General features: G+C 42.5%; 1 protein-coding gene across 8 annotated transcripts in view; it reads right to left on the bottom strand.

Annotated features, from left to right (window-relative positions):
* The window catches only part of ZFAT (zinc finger and AT-hook domain containing), a 110,923-nt gene that overhangs the window by 72,068 nt on the left and 19,327 nt on the right, over positions 1–19,528 (bottom strand). For 5 of the 8 annotated variants that reach the window (XM_060277597.1, XM_060277598.1, XM_060277594.1 and 2 more), the window contains one exon: positions 3,819–3,989. In XM_060277597.1, coding sequence (XP_060133580.1) covers positions 3,819–3,972 — 154 coding nt within the window. In that variant the 5' untranslated portion in view covers positions 3,973–3,989. Of the gene's footprint in view, positions 1–3,818; positions 3,990–4,369; positions 7,691–8,685; positions 8,999–19,528 lie in introns of those variants that run through there. The other 3 variants (XM_060277593.1, XM_035124522.2, XM_060277599.1) reach the window with 2 other exon arrangements.

Below are 19,528 nucleotides of genomic sequence, written 5' to 3'. Positions count from 1 at the left end.
CCATGGTGGGCTTATGGGGGGAAATATCCCTCCCCCCGGAGTTTACTGCTTTTGTTCAGCCCATTTACCTCTGTCCCCTCATTTTCCATTTGAGGTGTGAAGATCTAGGTTTTTAGGGCAGGGGTGGGGGAACCTTGACAGTCCCGACAGCTGAAATCCTTTCTGGGCACCTTTTGAAAGTCACATGCCAGTAGTCACCAAGGCCAAAGCCGAAAGTGGGTGAAAAAACCCATGTACTTGTTTCTACACAAATCATCCTCCCACTTCTCTCTCTTCTCCATCCAACCAAGGGGCATTAGCAGTTCACAGGCACATCCCAGCCAGATTTTTTGGGGGGGGGGGGGACAGGTTCAAAGCAAGACTATTGGGGTGTGTGGCCTGGGGACAGTTCCAAGGTCCAAGCAGAAAGGTCTGGAGGGCCACATTGGACCCCAGGGCCTCAGCCTCCCCATCCCTGGTATAGGAAAAGAGCAAGCACTGTCCTCGTCTAATCTAATCTGAAACCTGTCTGCTGGGGAGAACTGGCTCTTTTGTCATCTAGACTTGGGGAGGTCAGCAAATGCCACTCAAAGCAATGCATAAGCGGAGAAAACACATTCTGCCTAGACTAATATCCAGAGAGATGACATTTCAAAAAGAAATTGAGAAATAAACTATCTCGAGAGAAAAATCTTTATACTGTTCTTTCTCCAATGCACATTTTTCATCCAAGTGCCATGTAATAATTATGTAATTGTGTAAATTCTTTAACAGGCATGCATTGGGAAAAGGGGGAGGGGAGATTAAATGCTGTTGCTGCAGCAGAAGAGCAAAACCGTGGCTACTGTGCGGGGAAAACACCCCTACATTTTCATTATTCCCTTGAGATGTGCCTAACATGTGCTTGGATTTCTAGAGCACTGAGCTTCATTAATTATTTGATATAGATTCAGAATACATAGGGGAAAGTGTCAGGGGTGGGGGTGGGGAATGGAGGTACAGTCATAACAAGCTGTACCACAATTCACACATACACAAAGGGGAAAGTAAGGTTGCCGTTTAAAAAAATTAAAAAAACAACAGCACAAAATCACTCTTATCAGGCGATGGTGGTAGGTGTAACATTTAGCTAGCTGATTTGCATCTAAGAATAGATTGCAAGCCTGCTGATTTTACCTTCATAGAACCCTTGATAGTTTTGAGCGCTTCAAAAACAATAACTCTAATCAATGATGGCCGCACAAAGTCTTGATACCCCGAGGAGCAGGACTTCACAAAACACACAGAAAGATCTGAAGATTATTTCCCCGCCTTGGGTGGGTGGGGAGATAGCTCAAGACGACACATTAAAATTCCATAGCAAAAACTACACATGCTCTTTTCCTTCCATCATATAACAAATTAGACACTGTGGAAGCAAGCTGGCATCACTGCTTGAAGGTAAGATTTTCAAGCAGTAAATGATTGGCCCATCACACGATGGCTTTTGCCATACAAGGAGATCACAACTCAAGTGAAATAATCCAAGACATTTGGGGGGGGGTCACCCAACCTCCATGTGTTGGATGTTCACTGGAGATTAGAACAGAGCCTACATGTCTCGTAATCCCCAAATGAATGTGTGGGGGTCAGAAAATAGACACCACTCCCTTTAAAAAAAGAATGCCCGAAAAGGGTAACAAATTAGAAATATTTTGTGAGTTACCATATCTGCAATTACCACACATGCAAACAAATAGCCAGTTAATTCAATGAGCAACAGAACTGAATTTGGTCTATACATCAAGCCCTAGCTATGTGCTGGAAGGTATTTTTAATTTATTAATTTATTATAGCCATCCTGGTTGACTTATAAACAAGAAAATATTTTAAAAATGCAATATAATTAAAGGGTGATATCCATTGTTAGTCACATCAAGAGTCCAACCACTGAAATAACAGAAATTAAGCTACTTAAATGGGTTGGCTCCGAGTCTGGGTAACATTGGATATCACCCAAAATCAACAATAAGCAATAATAGATGCGTCTTCCAGTACACTGACCCCTGAGCCTTGGTATCATTTATACAATAATGCAGGTGTGTAAAAAACAAAAAAACCCAGATTGTCTGTGCCAAGAAAGAACTGCCTGTAGACGACTGAGCAGAACAGCTTTGCAAATGTGGGTCCTTCCCTCTTTTTCTAGGCCACAGATGGCTTAGCTGGTAACTTTTGTAAAATCCAGTTGCCAAACTGGGCTTAGGAAGCCTTCATAATGACTTCAAGCCTGAAATCCTTTATCATCAAGGGCAATGTTGTTGTTAAAAATGAAGAGAAGTTGAAAATGTCACCCTATTTAGGTGGTGGAGTTGACGTCGTCATCAGCAAAGTTGCTCAACCTTTGCTGCATGGTTTGTGGTTGTTGTTGTTTTGCTTAATAGCACCAGTGTTAATTTTCCATTATAAATTATGAATAGTCCTTGTTCTGTCTTTGCATAAAAATGAATCACAGGGAGAGATTTTTTTTGTGCAAATACCAACATAACATCCAGGCAATCAGCTTGTCAAATGACTGCAGAGTTTTATTTATTTTTTGTTGCACTGGTGGCTTTCCAAAGAAAAGCCTGAATTTTCCCACTCATTGGTAGTTAGGCACAAAGTACAGCTTTCAGAAAGATGTGTCGGTTATCAAGCAAATGAGCCGCGGCCACAACTCCTGCCACTTGAATGTGATAGCTACCATCACAAAGAAAGCCTCCACGTTGCTGCCATTTATTTCCAGTGGTGACGTTCACAGGAGGGCATCATGCCACATTGTGAGCCATGCTAGATGTTACAGCTGCAGTACTGTCTCCTTGCCAGATGGGAGTTTGGTCCCCCCCCCCGTAATGGCCGCCTTGCATCAAGATATAATGGCACCCACATTAAGGGGGCTGAAGTCTGTCTGGAGACACTGACTTCTCATCCGGACACACCCAAATGATTCCAGACCTGGAGAAGGTAGCCTCCCATTGCTTCACTCAGCATTCAGCAATCCAGCTACTACGACTAGCCAGCAGGCAGGCAGGTTCATGTGTGACACTCAACCATGGAGTGCAAATGCAGTGATGGCCAAACTTGGCCCTCCAGCTGTTTTTGGACTACAACTCCCATCATCCCTAGCTAACAGGACCAGTGATCAGGGATGATGGGAATTGTAGTTTCAAAAAAGCTGGAGGTCCAAGTTTGGCCATCACTGAGCTAGAGCATCCTCTGGAAAGGTACCCAAACCACAGCATCTGGCCTCCCAACGACCTGATCTCTTCATGGTTGTGATGCCATGATCGCTGCAGGCTGTATGGGAGGATGATTCAGCCGCAACTGGGAAGGGAGAGAAAGCAGGATAACGGGGTGTTGGGGGATTGTGGGATGAATGTGAATTGAAAGGTGATGGATTGGGTGTGTGCTTGTTCGTGAACAGGGGTGTGGAACAGTTAGTGCAGCTGTGTGTGGTTTCATGCACATACACACACAAAGCTGAGTCTGTGAAGTTGCTTAATTAAGGCATCTTTTCTTTTACGATAAGGAAGGGGGGTAGCTCAACATATGAAGTTGCAGACATTAAGCAAATATTATAATTCATGAAACAAACAAATCCTCTGGCAGACTCATGAAACCATCAAAGCTTTCCATGCCTTATGCAGAGACATTTAATCACTGCAGTTGGAAGCGTTCATGAATTAGGCAAAAGACTTTCCTGCTGTCATGAATTAAACAGAGGATCTGGTCGTTTTTTGAGGTCGAAGCAATTTTATAAATTTAACATAACACAAAGAACAGCAGTAATAATTATTTGCATCCTTGCCGACTGCTGGCGGTACCTTCTCCATTTTTATTTAGATTTGCCGGCGTCGCAAGAGGTCTGAGAGGAATAACGATGTCATCCACCTTAATCCCTTCTTCGGAATGCTTCTCGGAGACATGAGACAGCAGTTGTGACTGGTTCGGGGAAAATAAGTTACAGAGCTTGCACATGTAGATGGATCTGTTTCCTGGAAAATATAACATAAATGAAAGTGGGTTATTAACTTCTTTTCCCATTTTAACAGTTAATCTGAAAAAAGGAAACCCATGAAATTATTCAAGTCAAGATATTTTTTTGTTGTTAATTTGGTTTGATCGCCGGGAAGCAACACATAGTGGTTGCTACGTTACTCCCCCACCCCAGTACAAAGCCCAGAGTTTTTCACTGTCACTCTGCTTGCACTCATAGTTCCATAAAAAGTGGGAACTGGAGGCATGCAGGGTGCCCTGGATAGCAGCCTAATTGCCAATAGAAAGGAATAAAAAAGCATCTAGATTAACCATTGGCACATGGCGCACCTTGCTGGAGTGCGCATTTGTACTCTTCCTGTAGGTTAACACCACCTACCAGAGCAGTTGAAATGCTGATGAACATCCCTTTTCACTACACCATGCACGATTCACATAATGCTATGCCCACGGAACACATAAAATTTGGTTATCTCGTGCTGTTGGATCATGAGCGCCATGTACGCTCTTTTGGCTCTTATCTCTCTGTGACAGTAAGGGAAAGAATATGCTTTCCGGACCGGCCTTACAGTTTGGCAGAGTGTGGAACGTGCCTCAAGTGGCTGAATTTGGGCAAGAAGAAAAACAAGCAGATCGTTAGTTAATTAATTAGATCGCTACCCGATTATGACTGCCCACTTGCACTACAGATTCCTGCTTGTGCAATGGGACTTTCCTCCTCACTGTAGCTCCACGCGTACCCAAATCTGCTCCAGAAGGACCCCTCCCTAAAACAGATTTTAGGAGCATGACTGCAGCCAGGAAATAGGGAGGCGCTGCTGCACAAGAACAAACCTGATCACACAACACTGGATGTCACCCTTCATTATTATTGTAATTTTTACTCCCAGGGTGATATGATTGTGGGATCATCTCCTTGGGTAGCAAAATAGCTCTGCTGGCCTTTGGATACTACAGCATTGACTTGGTGGACCCAACCACTTTCTGTTCTACCTCAAGCAACAAAATATATCAGTTTTACTTTCCACACTTGACATGCTGTACTCGCATATTCTGCAATCAGGCACCCTTAAAATTAAAGCATAGACAAGAGAACACATGGCCTTCCAGATGTTTATTATTATTACTATTATTATTATTATTATTATTATTTATATGCCGCCGATCTGACTAGGTTGTCTCAGCCACTCTGGCAGGCTTCCAACAAGTTATCAAACCACAGTAAAACACCAAACATTAAAAACTTCCCTGTACAGGGCTGCCTTCAGATGTCTTTGGGAAGTCATATACTGTTATTGTTTATCTCTCTGACATCTAACGGGAGGGCATTCCACAGGTCAGGCGCCACTACCAAGGAGACCCTCTGCTTAGTTCCCTGTAACTTTACTTCTTGCAATGAGGGAAGCACCAGAAGGCACTCAGAGTTGGACCTCAGTGTCCAGGTTGAATAATTGGAGTGGAGATCTTCCTTCAGATATACAGGACCGAAGAATTAAAATCCCATTAAACAAGAATAAAGCTTGCAGATCTGAACTACGGTACCTAGCTCGGATTTAGCAACACTTATCTTACAAGTGCCAAGAAGTTAGGTGCTATAATGTACTGTGGTTTAGTTGAGCGAACTTCACGCTTGCAAACCAATTCCCTGCCCGTAAAGACAGAATGATAATGAACAGCTTCTCATATTGGTTGCAAGGATGAATGGAACTGGAGAGGGAAATCACACAGCACACTGTATAAATAATTACTAATAATAATAAGGCTGCCGCCGATCCCTGTAGCAGCTGAACAGATATGCAACGGGTAATTGATAAATCAGTTGATAATTAGGCTGGGAATCAACAGGACAATAACAGAAACAGCCACTTAAGGGCAAAGAATCAAATAAACAATATTCCAAATTAAGCATGAATGGAATTGATGAGGAGGCAGTGGGTAATTAACTAGGAGGGGAAGTCAACAGAGCAATTAATTAGACAATGAATAAAATATGCAGAGAATCAAAGAAGCTGTTAATCGGCTAAATATGCAGGTAGACCATGAGCAGAACGACAGTGGAATTATTCAGCTTGCTGCACACAAACTTCTCCTACCAACCTAAAAGCTAATTTATTTCAGGACCAGTTTATTTGACACAAAAGCATTGTGAAAATAAAAAATAATGAACTGTTGTCATTGTACCATTCAAAATGTTTTAGGGCTGCAACTCTAACAGCTAGCAAGTTAAGAGTGGCATCCAGCTGCCGGTTTTGAAAGAGCCTCGTTCTGCGTGCAAACAGCAACCTCTAGCAGCCGCTTGCAGCAGCTGCAACACAGAACTCAAGACCAGAGGTAGACTCATATGTTATTCAAAGGAGGGCTGATCCAAATAGAGGGGGGAAAGGAAGGGGGGCAAAAATATTTTCAGCAGCATTGACAAAACATCTCCTTCAGAAGTCTTTTGTCGTTTTTCTTCATGAGGTGGAACAAAAAGAGGACAGTTCAAAGAAAGAACTTGCAGCAGCGGTGTAATGGAAGTTACAAAAGTCATCCCCAAAGCCCAAAAGGCAACAGGCTAGGATTAGGTAGAGGAAATGGCAGCAAAACCAGGAGATCAAACAGGAAAAAGCTATCCTGTTTCTCCGAAAATAAGACGTAGCCATAAAATAAGCCATAGCAGGATTTTTAAGCATTCAAGGAATATATTATTTTCGGAGAAACACGGTATAGCAGAAATGCAAGAAGGACAGAGGCATCATAAACGGAAGTTCTAAATACATAGAAATGGAAATTTGCAATTTCTAAACTTCTAAAGCTCAAGGTGCCAGGTACTCAAAAGGGTGCCTAGTAGGTCTTCCTGCTTTGAACCCTTGCATGTCTTTACTACATGCAGAGGTTTATGGAAAGAAACCCAAGAACAGATAGAATCATAGAAACGTGGAGTTAGAAGGGAACACAAGGGCCATCTAGCCCAACCCTCTGCAATGCATACAGTAAATATTTTGCTCAACGTGGGGCTCAAACCCACGACTCTGAGATTAAGAGTTTCATGCTCTACCAACAGTGCTACCCCATAGTTACTCAGAAGAATGCCCCACTTAATTACTATGGACTTACTCTCAGGTAAACGTGTGCAGGACTGCATCTTAAATGGAATCTATTTGCCTGTGCAAGAACTCATTTTAGTAGTGATATACTATCTAGGAGTCCGCATAATTTTGAGAATAACCCCCAGTGTAACAACTCAGAAGTTAGGCACTGGGTTAGAACAAAAGAAGATTCCACCTAAACATTAGGAAGAACTTCCTAACAGTAAGAGCTGTTTGGCAGTGGAATTTGCTGCCAAGGAGTGTGGTGGAGTCTCCTTCTTTGGAGGTCTTTAAGCAGAGGCTTGACAGGCATATGTCAAGAATGCTTTGGTGGCGTTTCCTGCTTGGCAGGGGGTTGGACTGGATGGCCCTTGTGGTCTCTTCCAACTCTATGATTCTATGAAAAGGTTTAGATCCCTGTTATTTGTGGCAATCCACAACAAATCAATTTCAATGACAAAGGCTATTTTAATGTTTAATAGATTATTTTATTTCATTTTTCTGTTGTAAGCCGCCCAGAGTGGCTGGGGAATAAATAATAAATTATTATTATTTACAGGTAGGTAGCCGTGTTGGTCTGAGTCGAAGCAAAATAAAAAAATTTCTTCAGTAGCACCTTAAAGACCAACTAAGTTTATATTTTGGTAAGAGCTTTCGTGTGCAAGCACACTTCTTCAGATACCAAGTGTGCTTGCACACGAAAGCTCATACCAAAATATAAACTTAGTTGGTCTTATTATTATTTATTATTAAAGCTTTTTCAAAATGCAAGGACATGAAGCATGGAACTCCTGAGTAAGCAGGTGCATTGTTTTGTACATTCTGGATACCCCATGATCATATTATGAAGCAGTTGCGTTTTACGTTATAAATCCAGCACTGCTAGTTTTTGTTTTTCCTTTCCAATGTATTTTTTATCAATAAAAAAAATTAGGTGGGGTGCGAGCAAATGTGGCCCATAGGGCATAGAACCACTGGTCTAGGAAAAGTGGAAATGAACTTCTTTTCTTTCTCTCTCTCCCCCCCCCCCCCTTTGAACGTCTGGGGCATTTAAAAGCAGGATGGGCAGCTTGGGTTAAGGTTTTCGACGGGACAGTTTGGGGCAGGTAAAAAGCAGCGTTTCCTTCACTCGGTGCCACAGTTAGGCTTCTCTGTTCCATTAACGAGGTTTCCCGTTCCAAGGCCTCGGCGGCTCAATAGGTAGATCACGGGACTCTCAAAACCAAGGGTCGTGGGTTCGAGACCCGCGTCTGGGCAAAACATAGGTGGGCCCGGCAGGAAGGGCGTGGCGCTTCCATTCTGAAAGGAGGATACCGGGCAGCTTCGCTCTCCTTAAGAAAATGTCGCTTTCTCCGCCCTGAGGAAACACAGCCAACCAGGCGCGTTTGCGAACCGAGAGGACCAGACGCACGCGCAAGCGCACACGTACATTTCCGGCCCCGACACGGCCGACGCCATGCCGGCCCACTAACTGAACCGGAAGTACCAGTGACTACACCACCCGCTCGGGACTCTCGCGCCACGTCCCGTCAGGCCCCGCGCGGGGGCTGAATACCTCCGCCGACGCGACGCCTCGACGCGATTTCCGTATACATTAAAAAGGGCCCCCTTCGGAGCCCCCACTCACCTGCCGACGAAGCTTCCATGGTGGTAATAAAAACTGTAGAATTAAAAAAAAAAAAAGAACTAGCACTTTCGTCCCCTCAGGAGGAGCGCCGTCACCATAATCCGCTCTCAAATTCGTCTGTTACCGAGGGGCGCTAACGTTTTGTTAAAAATAAATACGTATCTATACACGCGCGCGCATTATTAAGGTGTTATTATTATTAAAACGGCGGCGTGCAGGGAAAAGGTTATGGTGAAAGGTTATTATCTCGGCAGGGAAAAGGTTATGGCGAATCTGCCGTGTCCGACATGGCGGCTTCCTTCGTCTTCCTCGAGTGACGTAGCGGGAGGGAGGCGGGGGTGAAACGCTCCCCCGTTGGGCAGGTCCGGGCACGCGCCCAGGCGGGCCTGAGCGGCCGTTGGACAACGCGCGCAAGCTTCCCCTCCTCTGATTGGCCGGCCCCAGTCCCTCCCACCCTGCTTAGGCCGCATGCGTTGTTGCCCTGGTCTGCGAGCTTTTTGTAGTACAGTACTGTAAGTCCTCCTGGCTGCGGTAGTAGACGTTACCCTAGGAAACTATTTTTTTAAATAAAAAAATTATATTATATTATGCAGGTTCAGATTCAGGGTTGTATCGCTGATTGGTTAATCTAGAATATTGCTCCTCTCCCCCCTTTAACCGGGCAGTTTCATTTTATTTTCAATTATTGCTGGGTCGAGATTTGCAGGGGGGAGGTGGTGCTGGTCTATTGCCTCCCAGCTGGTGGGTTGTGGCCTGATCTAAGCTGAACCACGGCAGGGGAAATTGCCACCATAGAAATATATTTTATATCTGTCGTTCTTGCTGTACCAGATCTAAATCTCATGCCGCCATACGTTCGTTAGTCTGCATGCTGCCACAGCCAGCTATTTATAATTTTTATTACATTTTCTGTTTTACAATTTAAAATACTCCCTTAAAGAACCTTAAAATATCAATGGCTCCCCTTCTCTTTCCATGGTTCATTTTGCATATCATAAATCTCTGCATATTTTACAAAAAACTAAACTATTCAGCATTCCATTATTGCATCCAGCCAACGTTTTCAGGTGTACATAATTTCCCCCATATATTCAATAAACGTTTTCCAATCTTTTCTAAACATATGTTGTTCTCTTATTCTATATGTTTAGTCTGCAACTAAAGAAGAATGGCAACTTAAGATGACAGAGTATGTGCAGCTTGCAGACTTAACATAAAGAATAAGGGCAGCTGATTTCTCTTGAGAGTGTGAAAGGGAGTAACATGTCCCTAAAGCCATCACTGGCGTCATACTCCCTTTCTGGCTCAATTCAACGTACTGGTTATATATGCTTTAAAGACCTTAACTGGGCCAGGTTACCTGTTCTCAGAGCCACCTCAGGTCATTCATAAAGCACCACGGATGTGGCCTTTTCTAAGATGTTGCCACAACTCTAGAGCACTCTCCTGCTGTCAACACGTCCACCTTGCTTTTTTATGTGTCTTTAAACAGAAATAGAAGGCGCTCCTTATTTTGTCAGGCTTTTAATAGGCAACACCTAGTTTCATTTCTGTGTTAACATTTTTTTACTGTTAGGGAACTATACGGCATATTCTTTTGTTACTGCTTTTAGAAATGGTTTGCTAGACTTTCAGAGGTTATATAACGTGGTTTTATGAGTATGTTGTCCACCACCCTCTGGGCACTTTTAGAAGAGCAGACTGTAAGAATGGCTGCTGTGACACACCTGTATAATCTAAAAACAGAATATGCTCCTTGCTCAAGGGGCAAGGTAAAGGTAAAGGGACCCCTGACCATTAGGTCCAGTCGTGACTGACTCTGGGGTTGCGGCGCTCAGCTCGCATTATTGGCCAAGGGTACAGCTTCCAGGTCATGTGGCCAGCATGACAAAGCCGCTTCTGGCGAACCAGAGTAGCACACGGAAACGGCATTTACCTTCCCACCAGAGCGGTACCTATTTATCTACTTGCACTTTGACGTGCTTTTGAACTGCTAGGTTGGCAGGAGCTGGGACCGAGCAACGGGAGCTCACCCCATCACAGGGATTCGAACCGCCGACCTTATGATCGGCAAGCTCTAGGCTCTGTGGTTTATCCCACAGCGCCACCTGCGTCCCTGCTCAAGGGGCAAACACATCATTAATAGCCAGCCATTTTTTCTTTCATTGTGATTCTACCCACCCTCTCAAGGGGAAAGGACAGGGTTTTCCAATGTTATACAAGAGATGGGGAACCCATTCCCCTGCAGTTTCTAAATCAGTATGACATCACAGTCTTTGTGGCTCTCCCAGCATAGGTCAGGCGATTATGCTCCCAGGAGAGCAAAAAAATTACTTGCATATTGGATTCATCAAGTGACAGTTCTGCTTAAAGCTGATTTATAAATAAAATCTGTCAAGAAAATGGGGCTAGAATCTTGTTTATGCCCCATAAGAGGGGAAATAGGCTTGATTTCTGAGCAACGGGGTATAGGGAAAATTTCCCTCATATTATGGACAGTATTTCCCTCTTGTCTTGCAGGGGAAACACCCTGTGTACAGCTTAACAAAAACACTTCCAAATACAATAACCTTTGCTCATTTTAATGTCTTGCATTAAAACAGCCATCAGTATCAAACATCTTCAGAAGAGGTCAAGACGTTTTGAAGATTGAAGGCAAAATCCACATGGCATCGCCTAGTGTTTAAGACATTCTTCCCTGTTCAGCAGTACTCAAAGTTCATCATTTTAAGCATCTTCTTCACTACACTGCAATACTGTTGACTCTTTATATTCTATTAAGAACTGCTCCTTTGCAAAATGCAGGAGGAATGTTTCCAAGTTTGAATGCATTCATGCTCATGCAAGAAATGTTTTAGAGAAATGGCAGATACCTGGTTGGAGGCAAGGCAGAAACCCCATTTTTGGACTAGAGCAGCATTTTGTTAATCATGCTCCAAAAGGAACAAAAATATCATGCTATTAGAAGTTTAGCAATAATAGTAGAATGGGATTCAAATAATATATAATGCACTAAAACTGCCACCCCCCCCCCATACAAGCAAATGATCTTAAGAGCAAGATGAGAGAAAAAGGAAAAGGAAAGATCAGATGGGATGAGAAAGAGTGAACAGATTTCTGTTAATAGGGTACTTGAGTGTAAAAACAGATGGATGTCAAGAGAAATGAATAGCTGCGTCTCCTGCCGTAAGCAGAATTAAGGTCCTAATTAAAAAAAAAAGCAGACATGGTGTTGTATAGAAGAAATATGCACTGGAATTAAATATGTCATAAATGCCATCTCCATCTGCCTTCCATGCTTCCTGAGCAAGAGACCCACTCCTATTTATGTTTTTTTTAAGGGATTTGGGGATCTTTTCTAGAAATTTGGTCAATTTCCTATCTTCTTGGCAGACAGTAACCTTTATTTTCTCAAGTAACCTTAAATAAGCAGTAGCTGAAATCAGTGTGCTAGGCTTTACTCCAGCATACTGACACTAGGTAGTGAAACTTGCTTCTGGGTAAACATGCTTAATATTGCATTATCGTTGTTTAGTCGTATAGTCGTGTCTGACTCTTCGCGACCCCATGGACCATAGCACGCCAGGCACTCCTGTCTTCCACTGCCTCCCGCAGTTTGGTCAAACTCATGTTCGTAGCTTCAAGAACACTGTCCAACCATCTTGTCCTCTGTCGTCCCCTTCTCCTTGTGCCCTCAATCTTTCCCAACATCAGGGTCTTTTCCAGGGAGTCTTCTCATGAGGTGGCCAAAGTATTGGAGCCTCAGCTTCATGATCTGTCCTTCCAGTGAGCACTCGGGGCTGATTTCCTTCAGAATGGATAGGTTTGATCTTCTTGCAGTCCATGGGACTCTCAAGAGTCTCCTCCAGCACCATAATTCAAAAGCATCAATTCTTCGGCAATTCTCCGTATAGTTAAAGCTATGGTTTTCCCAGTAGTGATGTATGGAAGTGAGAGCTGGACCATAAAGAAGGCTGATCGCTGAAGAATTGATGCTTTTGAATTATGGTGCTGGAGGAGACTCTTGAGAGTCCCATGGACTGCAAGAAGATCAAACCTATCCATTCTGAAGGAAATCAGCCCTGAGTGCTCACTGGAAGGACAGATCGTGAAGTTGAGGCTCCAATACTTTGGCCACCTCATGAGAAGAGAAGAATCCTTGGAAAAGACCTTGATGTTGGGGAAGATGGAGGGCATTAGGAGAAGGGGACGACAGAGGATGAGATGGTTGGACAGTGTTCTCGAAGCTACCAACATGAGTTTGACCAAACTGCGGGAGGCAGTGGAAGACAGGAGTGCCTGGCGTGCTATGGCCCATGGGGTCACGAAGAGTCGGACACGACTAAACGACTAAACAACGACAACAACTTACTATTAACATTCTGTTTGTTTTGTTTTAAAAAGAAATGAGCGATTTTGAGGAAGAAGTGTACCACATTTCAGGAGAGGAAGTGTGACGCTTCCTCAAAAGCACGGGCCCTAATAAATCTAGTCCTGAAGCATCAGCCAGAGAAAAGTACAATGTGCCAATATATATATAGTAAGCACAACTTAAAGACAGTTGTGACTGTATGAACATTGCACACGAGAGCGAAGCGTGTACTATACATTCCACATTTCCCAGAGTGGAACTGTTCCAATGGGCTTAGGCTGTAATACACGGAATTAAGTGTAACTCAAAAGCCACAGAGAGGTTGGGGGGAAATCAACTAAGATGTTTCCCCTGTCTTTCTCCAGACAGAGATCATCATACCAGGTGACCAAAGTAGTTTCTATGCCAAAACCAGGCCGAAACCCCAACTGAAATGTATCCAGAAAATCAGTTTCCTCTAAGAACACCTGGATCTGGTCCACAACCACCCACTCAAGAAACTTGCCCAAGGGGATATTGGTAACTGGCTGGTAATTACTTAGATATTCCAAATCCAGTGAGGGTTTCTCTTTTTATGTTTTTTTTAAAAAAATTACTGATAATTATTTTACCGCTGCCTCCCTCAAGCAAGCAGGGACCATCCTTCTCACAGGGAGGCATTAATCTCCCTGGCCCAGCCAGCTGCTCCCTCACTAGTTTTTATCAACCAAGAGGTGCAAGGAGCCAGAGTGCAAGTGCTCACCTTGACCCATCCAAGCACCTAGTCCACGTCTTTGAGCCTTACTAACGGAAATTCATCCAACACAACAGGACTAGACAATGCTCTGGGCACCTCTCAAGATTCATCTACTGTAACGGGGGTCAAGGTCCTGGCAGACGCAGGCAATTTTATCCTTAAAGTACTTTGCGAACAAGTCACCATCGGTAGAAACCCAGGAAAATTAAGAAACCCGGTATTCTAGTCTAACTGTGACTGGGCAGTAATGTGCCTACCAAGAAGGAAATAGTAGCAACAAATACTGTTGTTGTTTTTTTAAAAAATGTTTTTATTGAAAAAAATCTCCAGAAGTAACAAAAAATACATTCAGTGTTGCTGTTTTAAAATTGTACAATCCTACAAACCAATTACAGCCAGTTTTTTGTTGTAGACATTTTTTGTTGTAGACAGTGTAACTCAGGTTTTATTTTATACACCCCACCCAAATGTTTAATATAAACATTGACACCTGGGCTCACTATCTTGTGAGCTACGTTAGGCTAAGCTAGTGGCCCAAAAAAGTTATTCTAGGGAGATTAACACCACCATCAGTTGTTTTCATATATTTAAGTACAAGAGAAGGCTAAAATAAATAAATAAACCAGCTTGCTTTTTTCAGAGCAGAATGTCATATGGGTATTCATGCATGCCCTTTTTTTCAGCTTCAGACCCTGCTAAACCATTCCAAATTCTCAGTACAACAAAACCAGCTTATAACTTGAATGTAAATAAGTGACCAACCAGTCTAAAATTTTACATCCAGAATATTTATTTATTTATGCAAGAGATAGCTGGGCATTGTCCAAGAGAGAAACAAACTTCCAATATTCTCAAGATCTGTAATAAAAAGGCAGTGCTTAAAACCTTACAGAGGTATATATCACTCTTATTTAGTTATCTTGCATCAGCACAGGATCAATACAGCAGTCAAGAGGAAATTCAGCCACACAGGCGTTCAGCATCTCTGTGGGGCTGGACAGCTCCTGAGATAAACAATCCCCAAGAACAGATTAAATAAGTGGACGAGGGGCACCCACCCACTCCCCGTTAGAGGCAAGACGAAAGCTGGAAGGTTGCCCGGGGGGGGGGGGGAGAGGAGAACAAAATGCAGGTGGGTGTGATCAGCAACCCACCTATAAAAACTCGTGCAGCATTAGAGGCTAAAGATCTTGGGCATTCGTTGTCAGACAGGGTAAACCTTGGGGTTCACAAATAAAATTGCATCCAGATGGGCCCAGCTTTATTATTAGTATTTTACAAAATTAGGATATGCCTCTTCAAAGCCACCTCCTTCTCATGATTGAGCTATATACTGTTCCCATACAGTACAGTGGTACCTTGGTTTATGAACACAATTGGTTCCGGAAGTCTGTTCATAAACTGAAGCGTTCATAAACTGAAGCGAACTTTCCCATTGAAAGTAATGGAAAGTGGATTAATCCATTCCAGATGGGTCCATGGAGTACTTAAACTGAAGCGTTCATAAACTGAAGCGAACTTTCCCATTGAAAGTAATGGAAAGTGAATTAATCCGTTCCAGATGGGTCCGCGGCGTTCATAAACCGAAAATTCATAAACCGAGGTGTTCATAAACCGAGGTTCCACTGTACTCCTAACCACCTTATCTCAGGCACAAAATGCCTATACCGTAGATTGTGCTCTCTGCCAGCCTGTATACCACCAGGAATCCGCTTTAAGGAGCAGAAATTAATTACTTATTTGATTTTTGTCCAGCTCTTCTTCCTGAAGCTTAGGGTGGCAACATTTTAATAAATGTGGGAATCCTACTTTTTAAAAAAGGCACCCTGCTTTAAAAAAGGCACCCAGCAGTTTTCACCCCCCCCCCCTATATACACACGTACACAGTTAAAAGCAAAAACATTTCTATAGGATTGTCATCTTATTTTGTATCTACTATCAGAGCCACTTATGTGTCACTACTTTTGCACTTGCTGCTGCACCAGGGTTCTGAAGCCAGAAAAATGCTGCCTCAGTCAAGCTGGCAAGGTCACCCAATGGCACTTCCTAGCCCTTGACAGCCAGAACAGACAGCGGCATTGACTGCCTGGCACACTCTTCTGAGAAAGGAGGTTTCTCTTTAATACAGCTGACAAGACTTAATAAGGCTGTGCATCAATGCACTGCTGCATAAGGGAGAACAACTTCTCCTTACTTACCGCAACCTGTTGACACTTTCTGCCCCTCCTCCTATGCCACCTGGAGCTATGTGTCAAAGGTGGCAAAACTTGTTCTGCCGGATGCCGAACCTTCTGGGGAAATCACAGTTTACAGCTGCAAGGCAGTTTAAATCACATTGCTTGCTCCTGTATTTTACAGGAACCTCAGAATAGAAAAGGGACCTTCGTGCCACTAACTCTTTCAGACTAAAAGGCCTGCCAGCTTCAACGAGGAGCGACTTAAGGTCATAAATATATTCAGCACACCCTCTACAAATGCTGCTGGCTTTGTAAAACTTAATGGTAGAAAACCCAAGTTCAGACAAAAATGCACGAAGGGCAGGACAAATCTTTTCAACATGGCCACTGAATGAAGACTCACTGTGTTACTAAGTGGGTCTTCAACACTGCTATCACTACCATGGCAGGCCAAATAATATAGTTAGCGTGTTGTGACAACAAGGACATGAACCGGAACTATACCAAGGTCACACTGAAAATGCAACATATTTTGCACAGATATGGTATTCCACATACGTTGACTATGCAGTAAAGTATTTGGAATTGGTTTACAGCAGATGAAAGGAAAATTTTAAAAATAGGCCTTCAGCGTAGATCTTGAAGCAAACCACTGGCACAAAAGGTTGCTAGGGCAAATACACAGTATTAACACAAAACTGAAGACAAACTTTTTCATGGATTACCACTTTAACAGATAATTGGAGGTTGCATTTATTCAAATGAGGTGGAAATCAGCACAGTTGACAGTTGCCCTCTCCCACAGTCCATCCGGTTTCAGGGCTTGATTGTTCAGGAAGGCAGATTTTCCAAATCAGTTGAAGTAAACACCCACCTCTCAGCCGTTCCATCTGTTAGAGCTGAGTGTAGGATGTTTACATGAACTAAGAATCAGGGATAACAATGTGAACACAACAATGATGCACTTCAAAGGCTTCCATACCTCAATATTTCAAGATACCAGGTATGATGAATGCAATGGAGAGAATCAACATTACCCTCCACCCTTAATTCCCCCTTGCTCAAGCCAGAACTTTCGTTTTAAGGGAGTTAAAATCTCAACTAGGACACATTGCGTTTGAACAGCACATCTCTGTATAGTATTATTATTATTATTACCTTTCCTTTTTCTGTTAATGGTATGTTAAGTTTTTAATGTCCAAAGAACAAGCAAAAATGTAAAAATAAGGGAATAAAATAAGGGAATAAAAACCACGAGGCAATAAAAGCAAGCAGACAGTGGTCACACTATTCCATCATGATTATTGACATTCCCCTACGATCTCCCAGAAATCTGAATTTAAAGCATAGCTGAGGTGAAAATTAAAAGATTAATTGCTTGCACATTGCAGCAGGGATCCCAAGAGCAACTTAAGATGCATCCAAGAGTTTGGGTGATCTCAGTATGACTTTACTTTCATATCTCTAAACCGAGCATCCCTCTGCCATACTACAAATTGCTTTTAAAAGTCCCCTCAATTTTGTTTGCCATTTGAGTCAGTGATTCACCATTCATAAGAACAAGTTTCAAAGCCCCTTAGACACAGAACCATTTGCATACTTTATATGATCCCAACCAGCTTATGACACAAAGGCATTACAGTATAAATAAAAAAATTGTCCAGTAGCACCTCAGAGACCAATTAAGTAAGTTCTGGATATTAGCTTTTGTGTGTATGCACACTTCTTCAGATACCATCAGATACCACTTATTCAGATACACATCTGAAGAAGTGTGCATGCACATGAAAGCTTATACCCAGAACTACCTTAGTTGGTCTCTAAGGTGCTACTGGACAATCAATCAATCAACTTATTTTTTTATTTATTTCGACTGCATCAGACCAACATGGCTACGTACCTGAATCTACAAAGGCATTGTGTTTGCTTTCATGTGTGTACACAAGCACCTTGACGTAAGCTAGGAAAACTCATTGGTGGGTGAGGAGCTTGGTATATTGGTCTCGCCATCAATTTCTGCATAGTTAATAGATTCAGGTAGGTAGCTGTGTTGGTCTGACGCAGTCAAAATAAATTTAAAAATTGTCCAGTAGCACCTTAGAGACCACCTAAGTTTGTTCTAGGTAGAAGTGTACATGCTTATGATGTGAGCCAGAGAGCAAATGGAATGGCAAGATTTACACTCTAGTGCTGCCATGAAGGTAGGTGAAAATAAAATAAAAACAAAACAGGATAACAATATGGCCACTTCAGCTGGTAAGAGCATATGTGAGAGTAAATAAATCCACTTCAATCGCTTTGCCAAGAATGAAACATATTTTTAGAACTGTTCTAACAAGAGTATCTGAAAGGTAAGCATCATATTGATATTTAGACATCTGAAAGCGAGAACACTGAATAACTCTTGTTATTAGCAATCATGTCTAAATGCTTATTGTGGGTACCAGTAAGAAACAATCAGCTATTTTAAAAACTGCTGATTCAACACTTGCGATGCTTTACTTCTGACAAACAAGAACAAAGCATTTTCTATTGGTAATTAAAAATCCTAGTTGCTGGCCTGCTATATATAGTGGAGGAGTAAATATAAATGATGTAATCTAAAAAGGAGCCCGTAATGGCAGAAAACCGCAGTCTGTCCTTTCAGTGCATATTTGGCATTTAGGTGGGGAATAGCCTGTTCGAGCACATACACATGGGTGTCACATATGACATCACAAGGCTGTTGCGCAAAACAGGGTGCTTCCTGAGCACCCTGCATTTCTTCTCCCTTGCATTCCTGCCTTTTTAGATGGTTAACGTCAGATTTTATTACTCAGTTCCAAGCTTAACTTCCAGAGGCTTCACAAATATTATGCAAGCAGAAGTATAAAAAATATTCTCTAAGAGGCTTCTGATGGGATGCAGGGCAGTATATGTTTAAAATGGATAGGTAAAATATTACTAAATAATATGTATACCGCACCCCTTTGTATATGTGCGTTTGTGCAAAAGGGCAGGTTCTAAGGCAGAGAATGCAAAGAAGGTTTAGGAAAAATGAGGAAGGGGGGAATGGGCAAGAGTGCATGCTTTGAATACAGAAGACCCCCATGTCCAAATCCCTGGCATCTATTTAAAAAGTGTTAAGACACCCCTCCATGCCTGTCAGCTTAAAATAATGTATCTTTATAATGGATCTTTTTCTTCCACCGTTGTTTATGAATAGCCGGTGGCAGCAAACATCTGACTGAAAGCTAAAGCTTCCAGCTTCCAGTCGGGGATGTTTACAGCTACAGACTACTTACTGTGCATCTGGAGCAAGGAAGCCACCTTTGAAAAGAAAAAGAAAAGTTAATCTTTTTAAAAAAAAAAACCCACCACCACGTTTCCATTATCTCCTTTGAACCATTTCATGGTACCAATTATGACAGCACTGCAATCCATCACCCTCGATAACACAGCAGTTAAGTCTTTGAGAAAGCACAGCAGTTAAGCGCTCAAAGACTAACGTTTAAGTTATGCAGAAAGGATCTCACTAAAAATATTTATGTAAGCAAAAGTGGGGTTTTGTTTTTTAAA

Source organism: Zootoca vivipara, chromosome 8 (genome assembly GCF_963506605.1).
Source record: "Zootoca vivipara chromosome 8, rZooViv1.1, whole genome shotgun sequence".
Taxonomy (NCBI): domain Eukaryota; kingdom Metazoa; phylum Chordata; class Lepidosauria; order Squamata; family Lacertidae; genus Zootoca; species Zootoca vivipara.
Note: the sequence above shows the minus strand (reverse complement) of the source record. Positions and strands in the feature narration are given on the sequence as shown.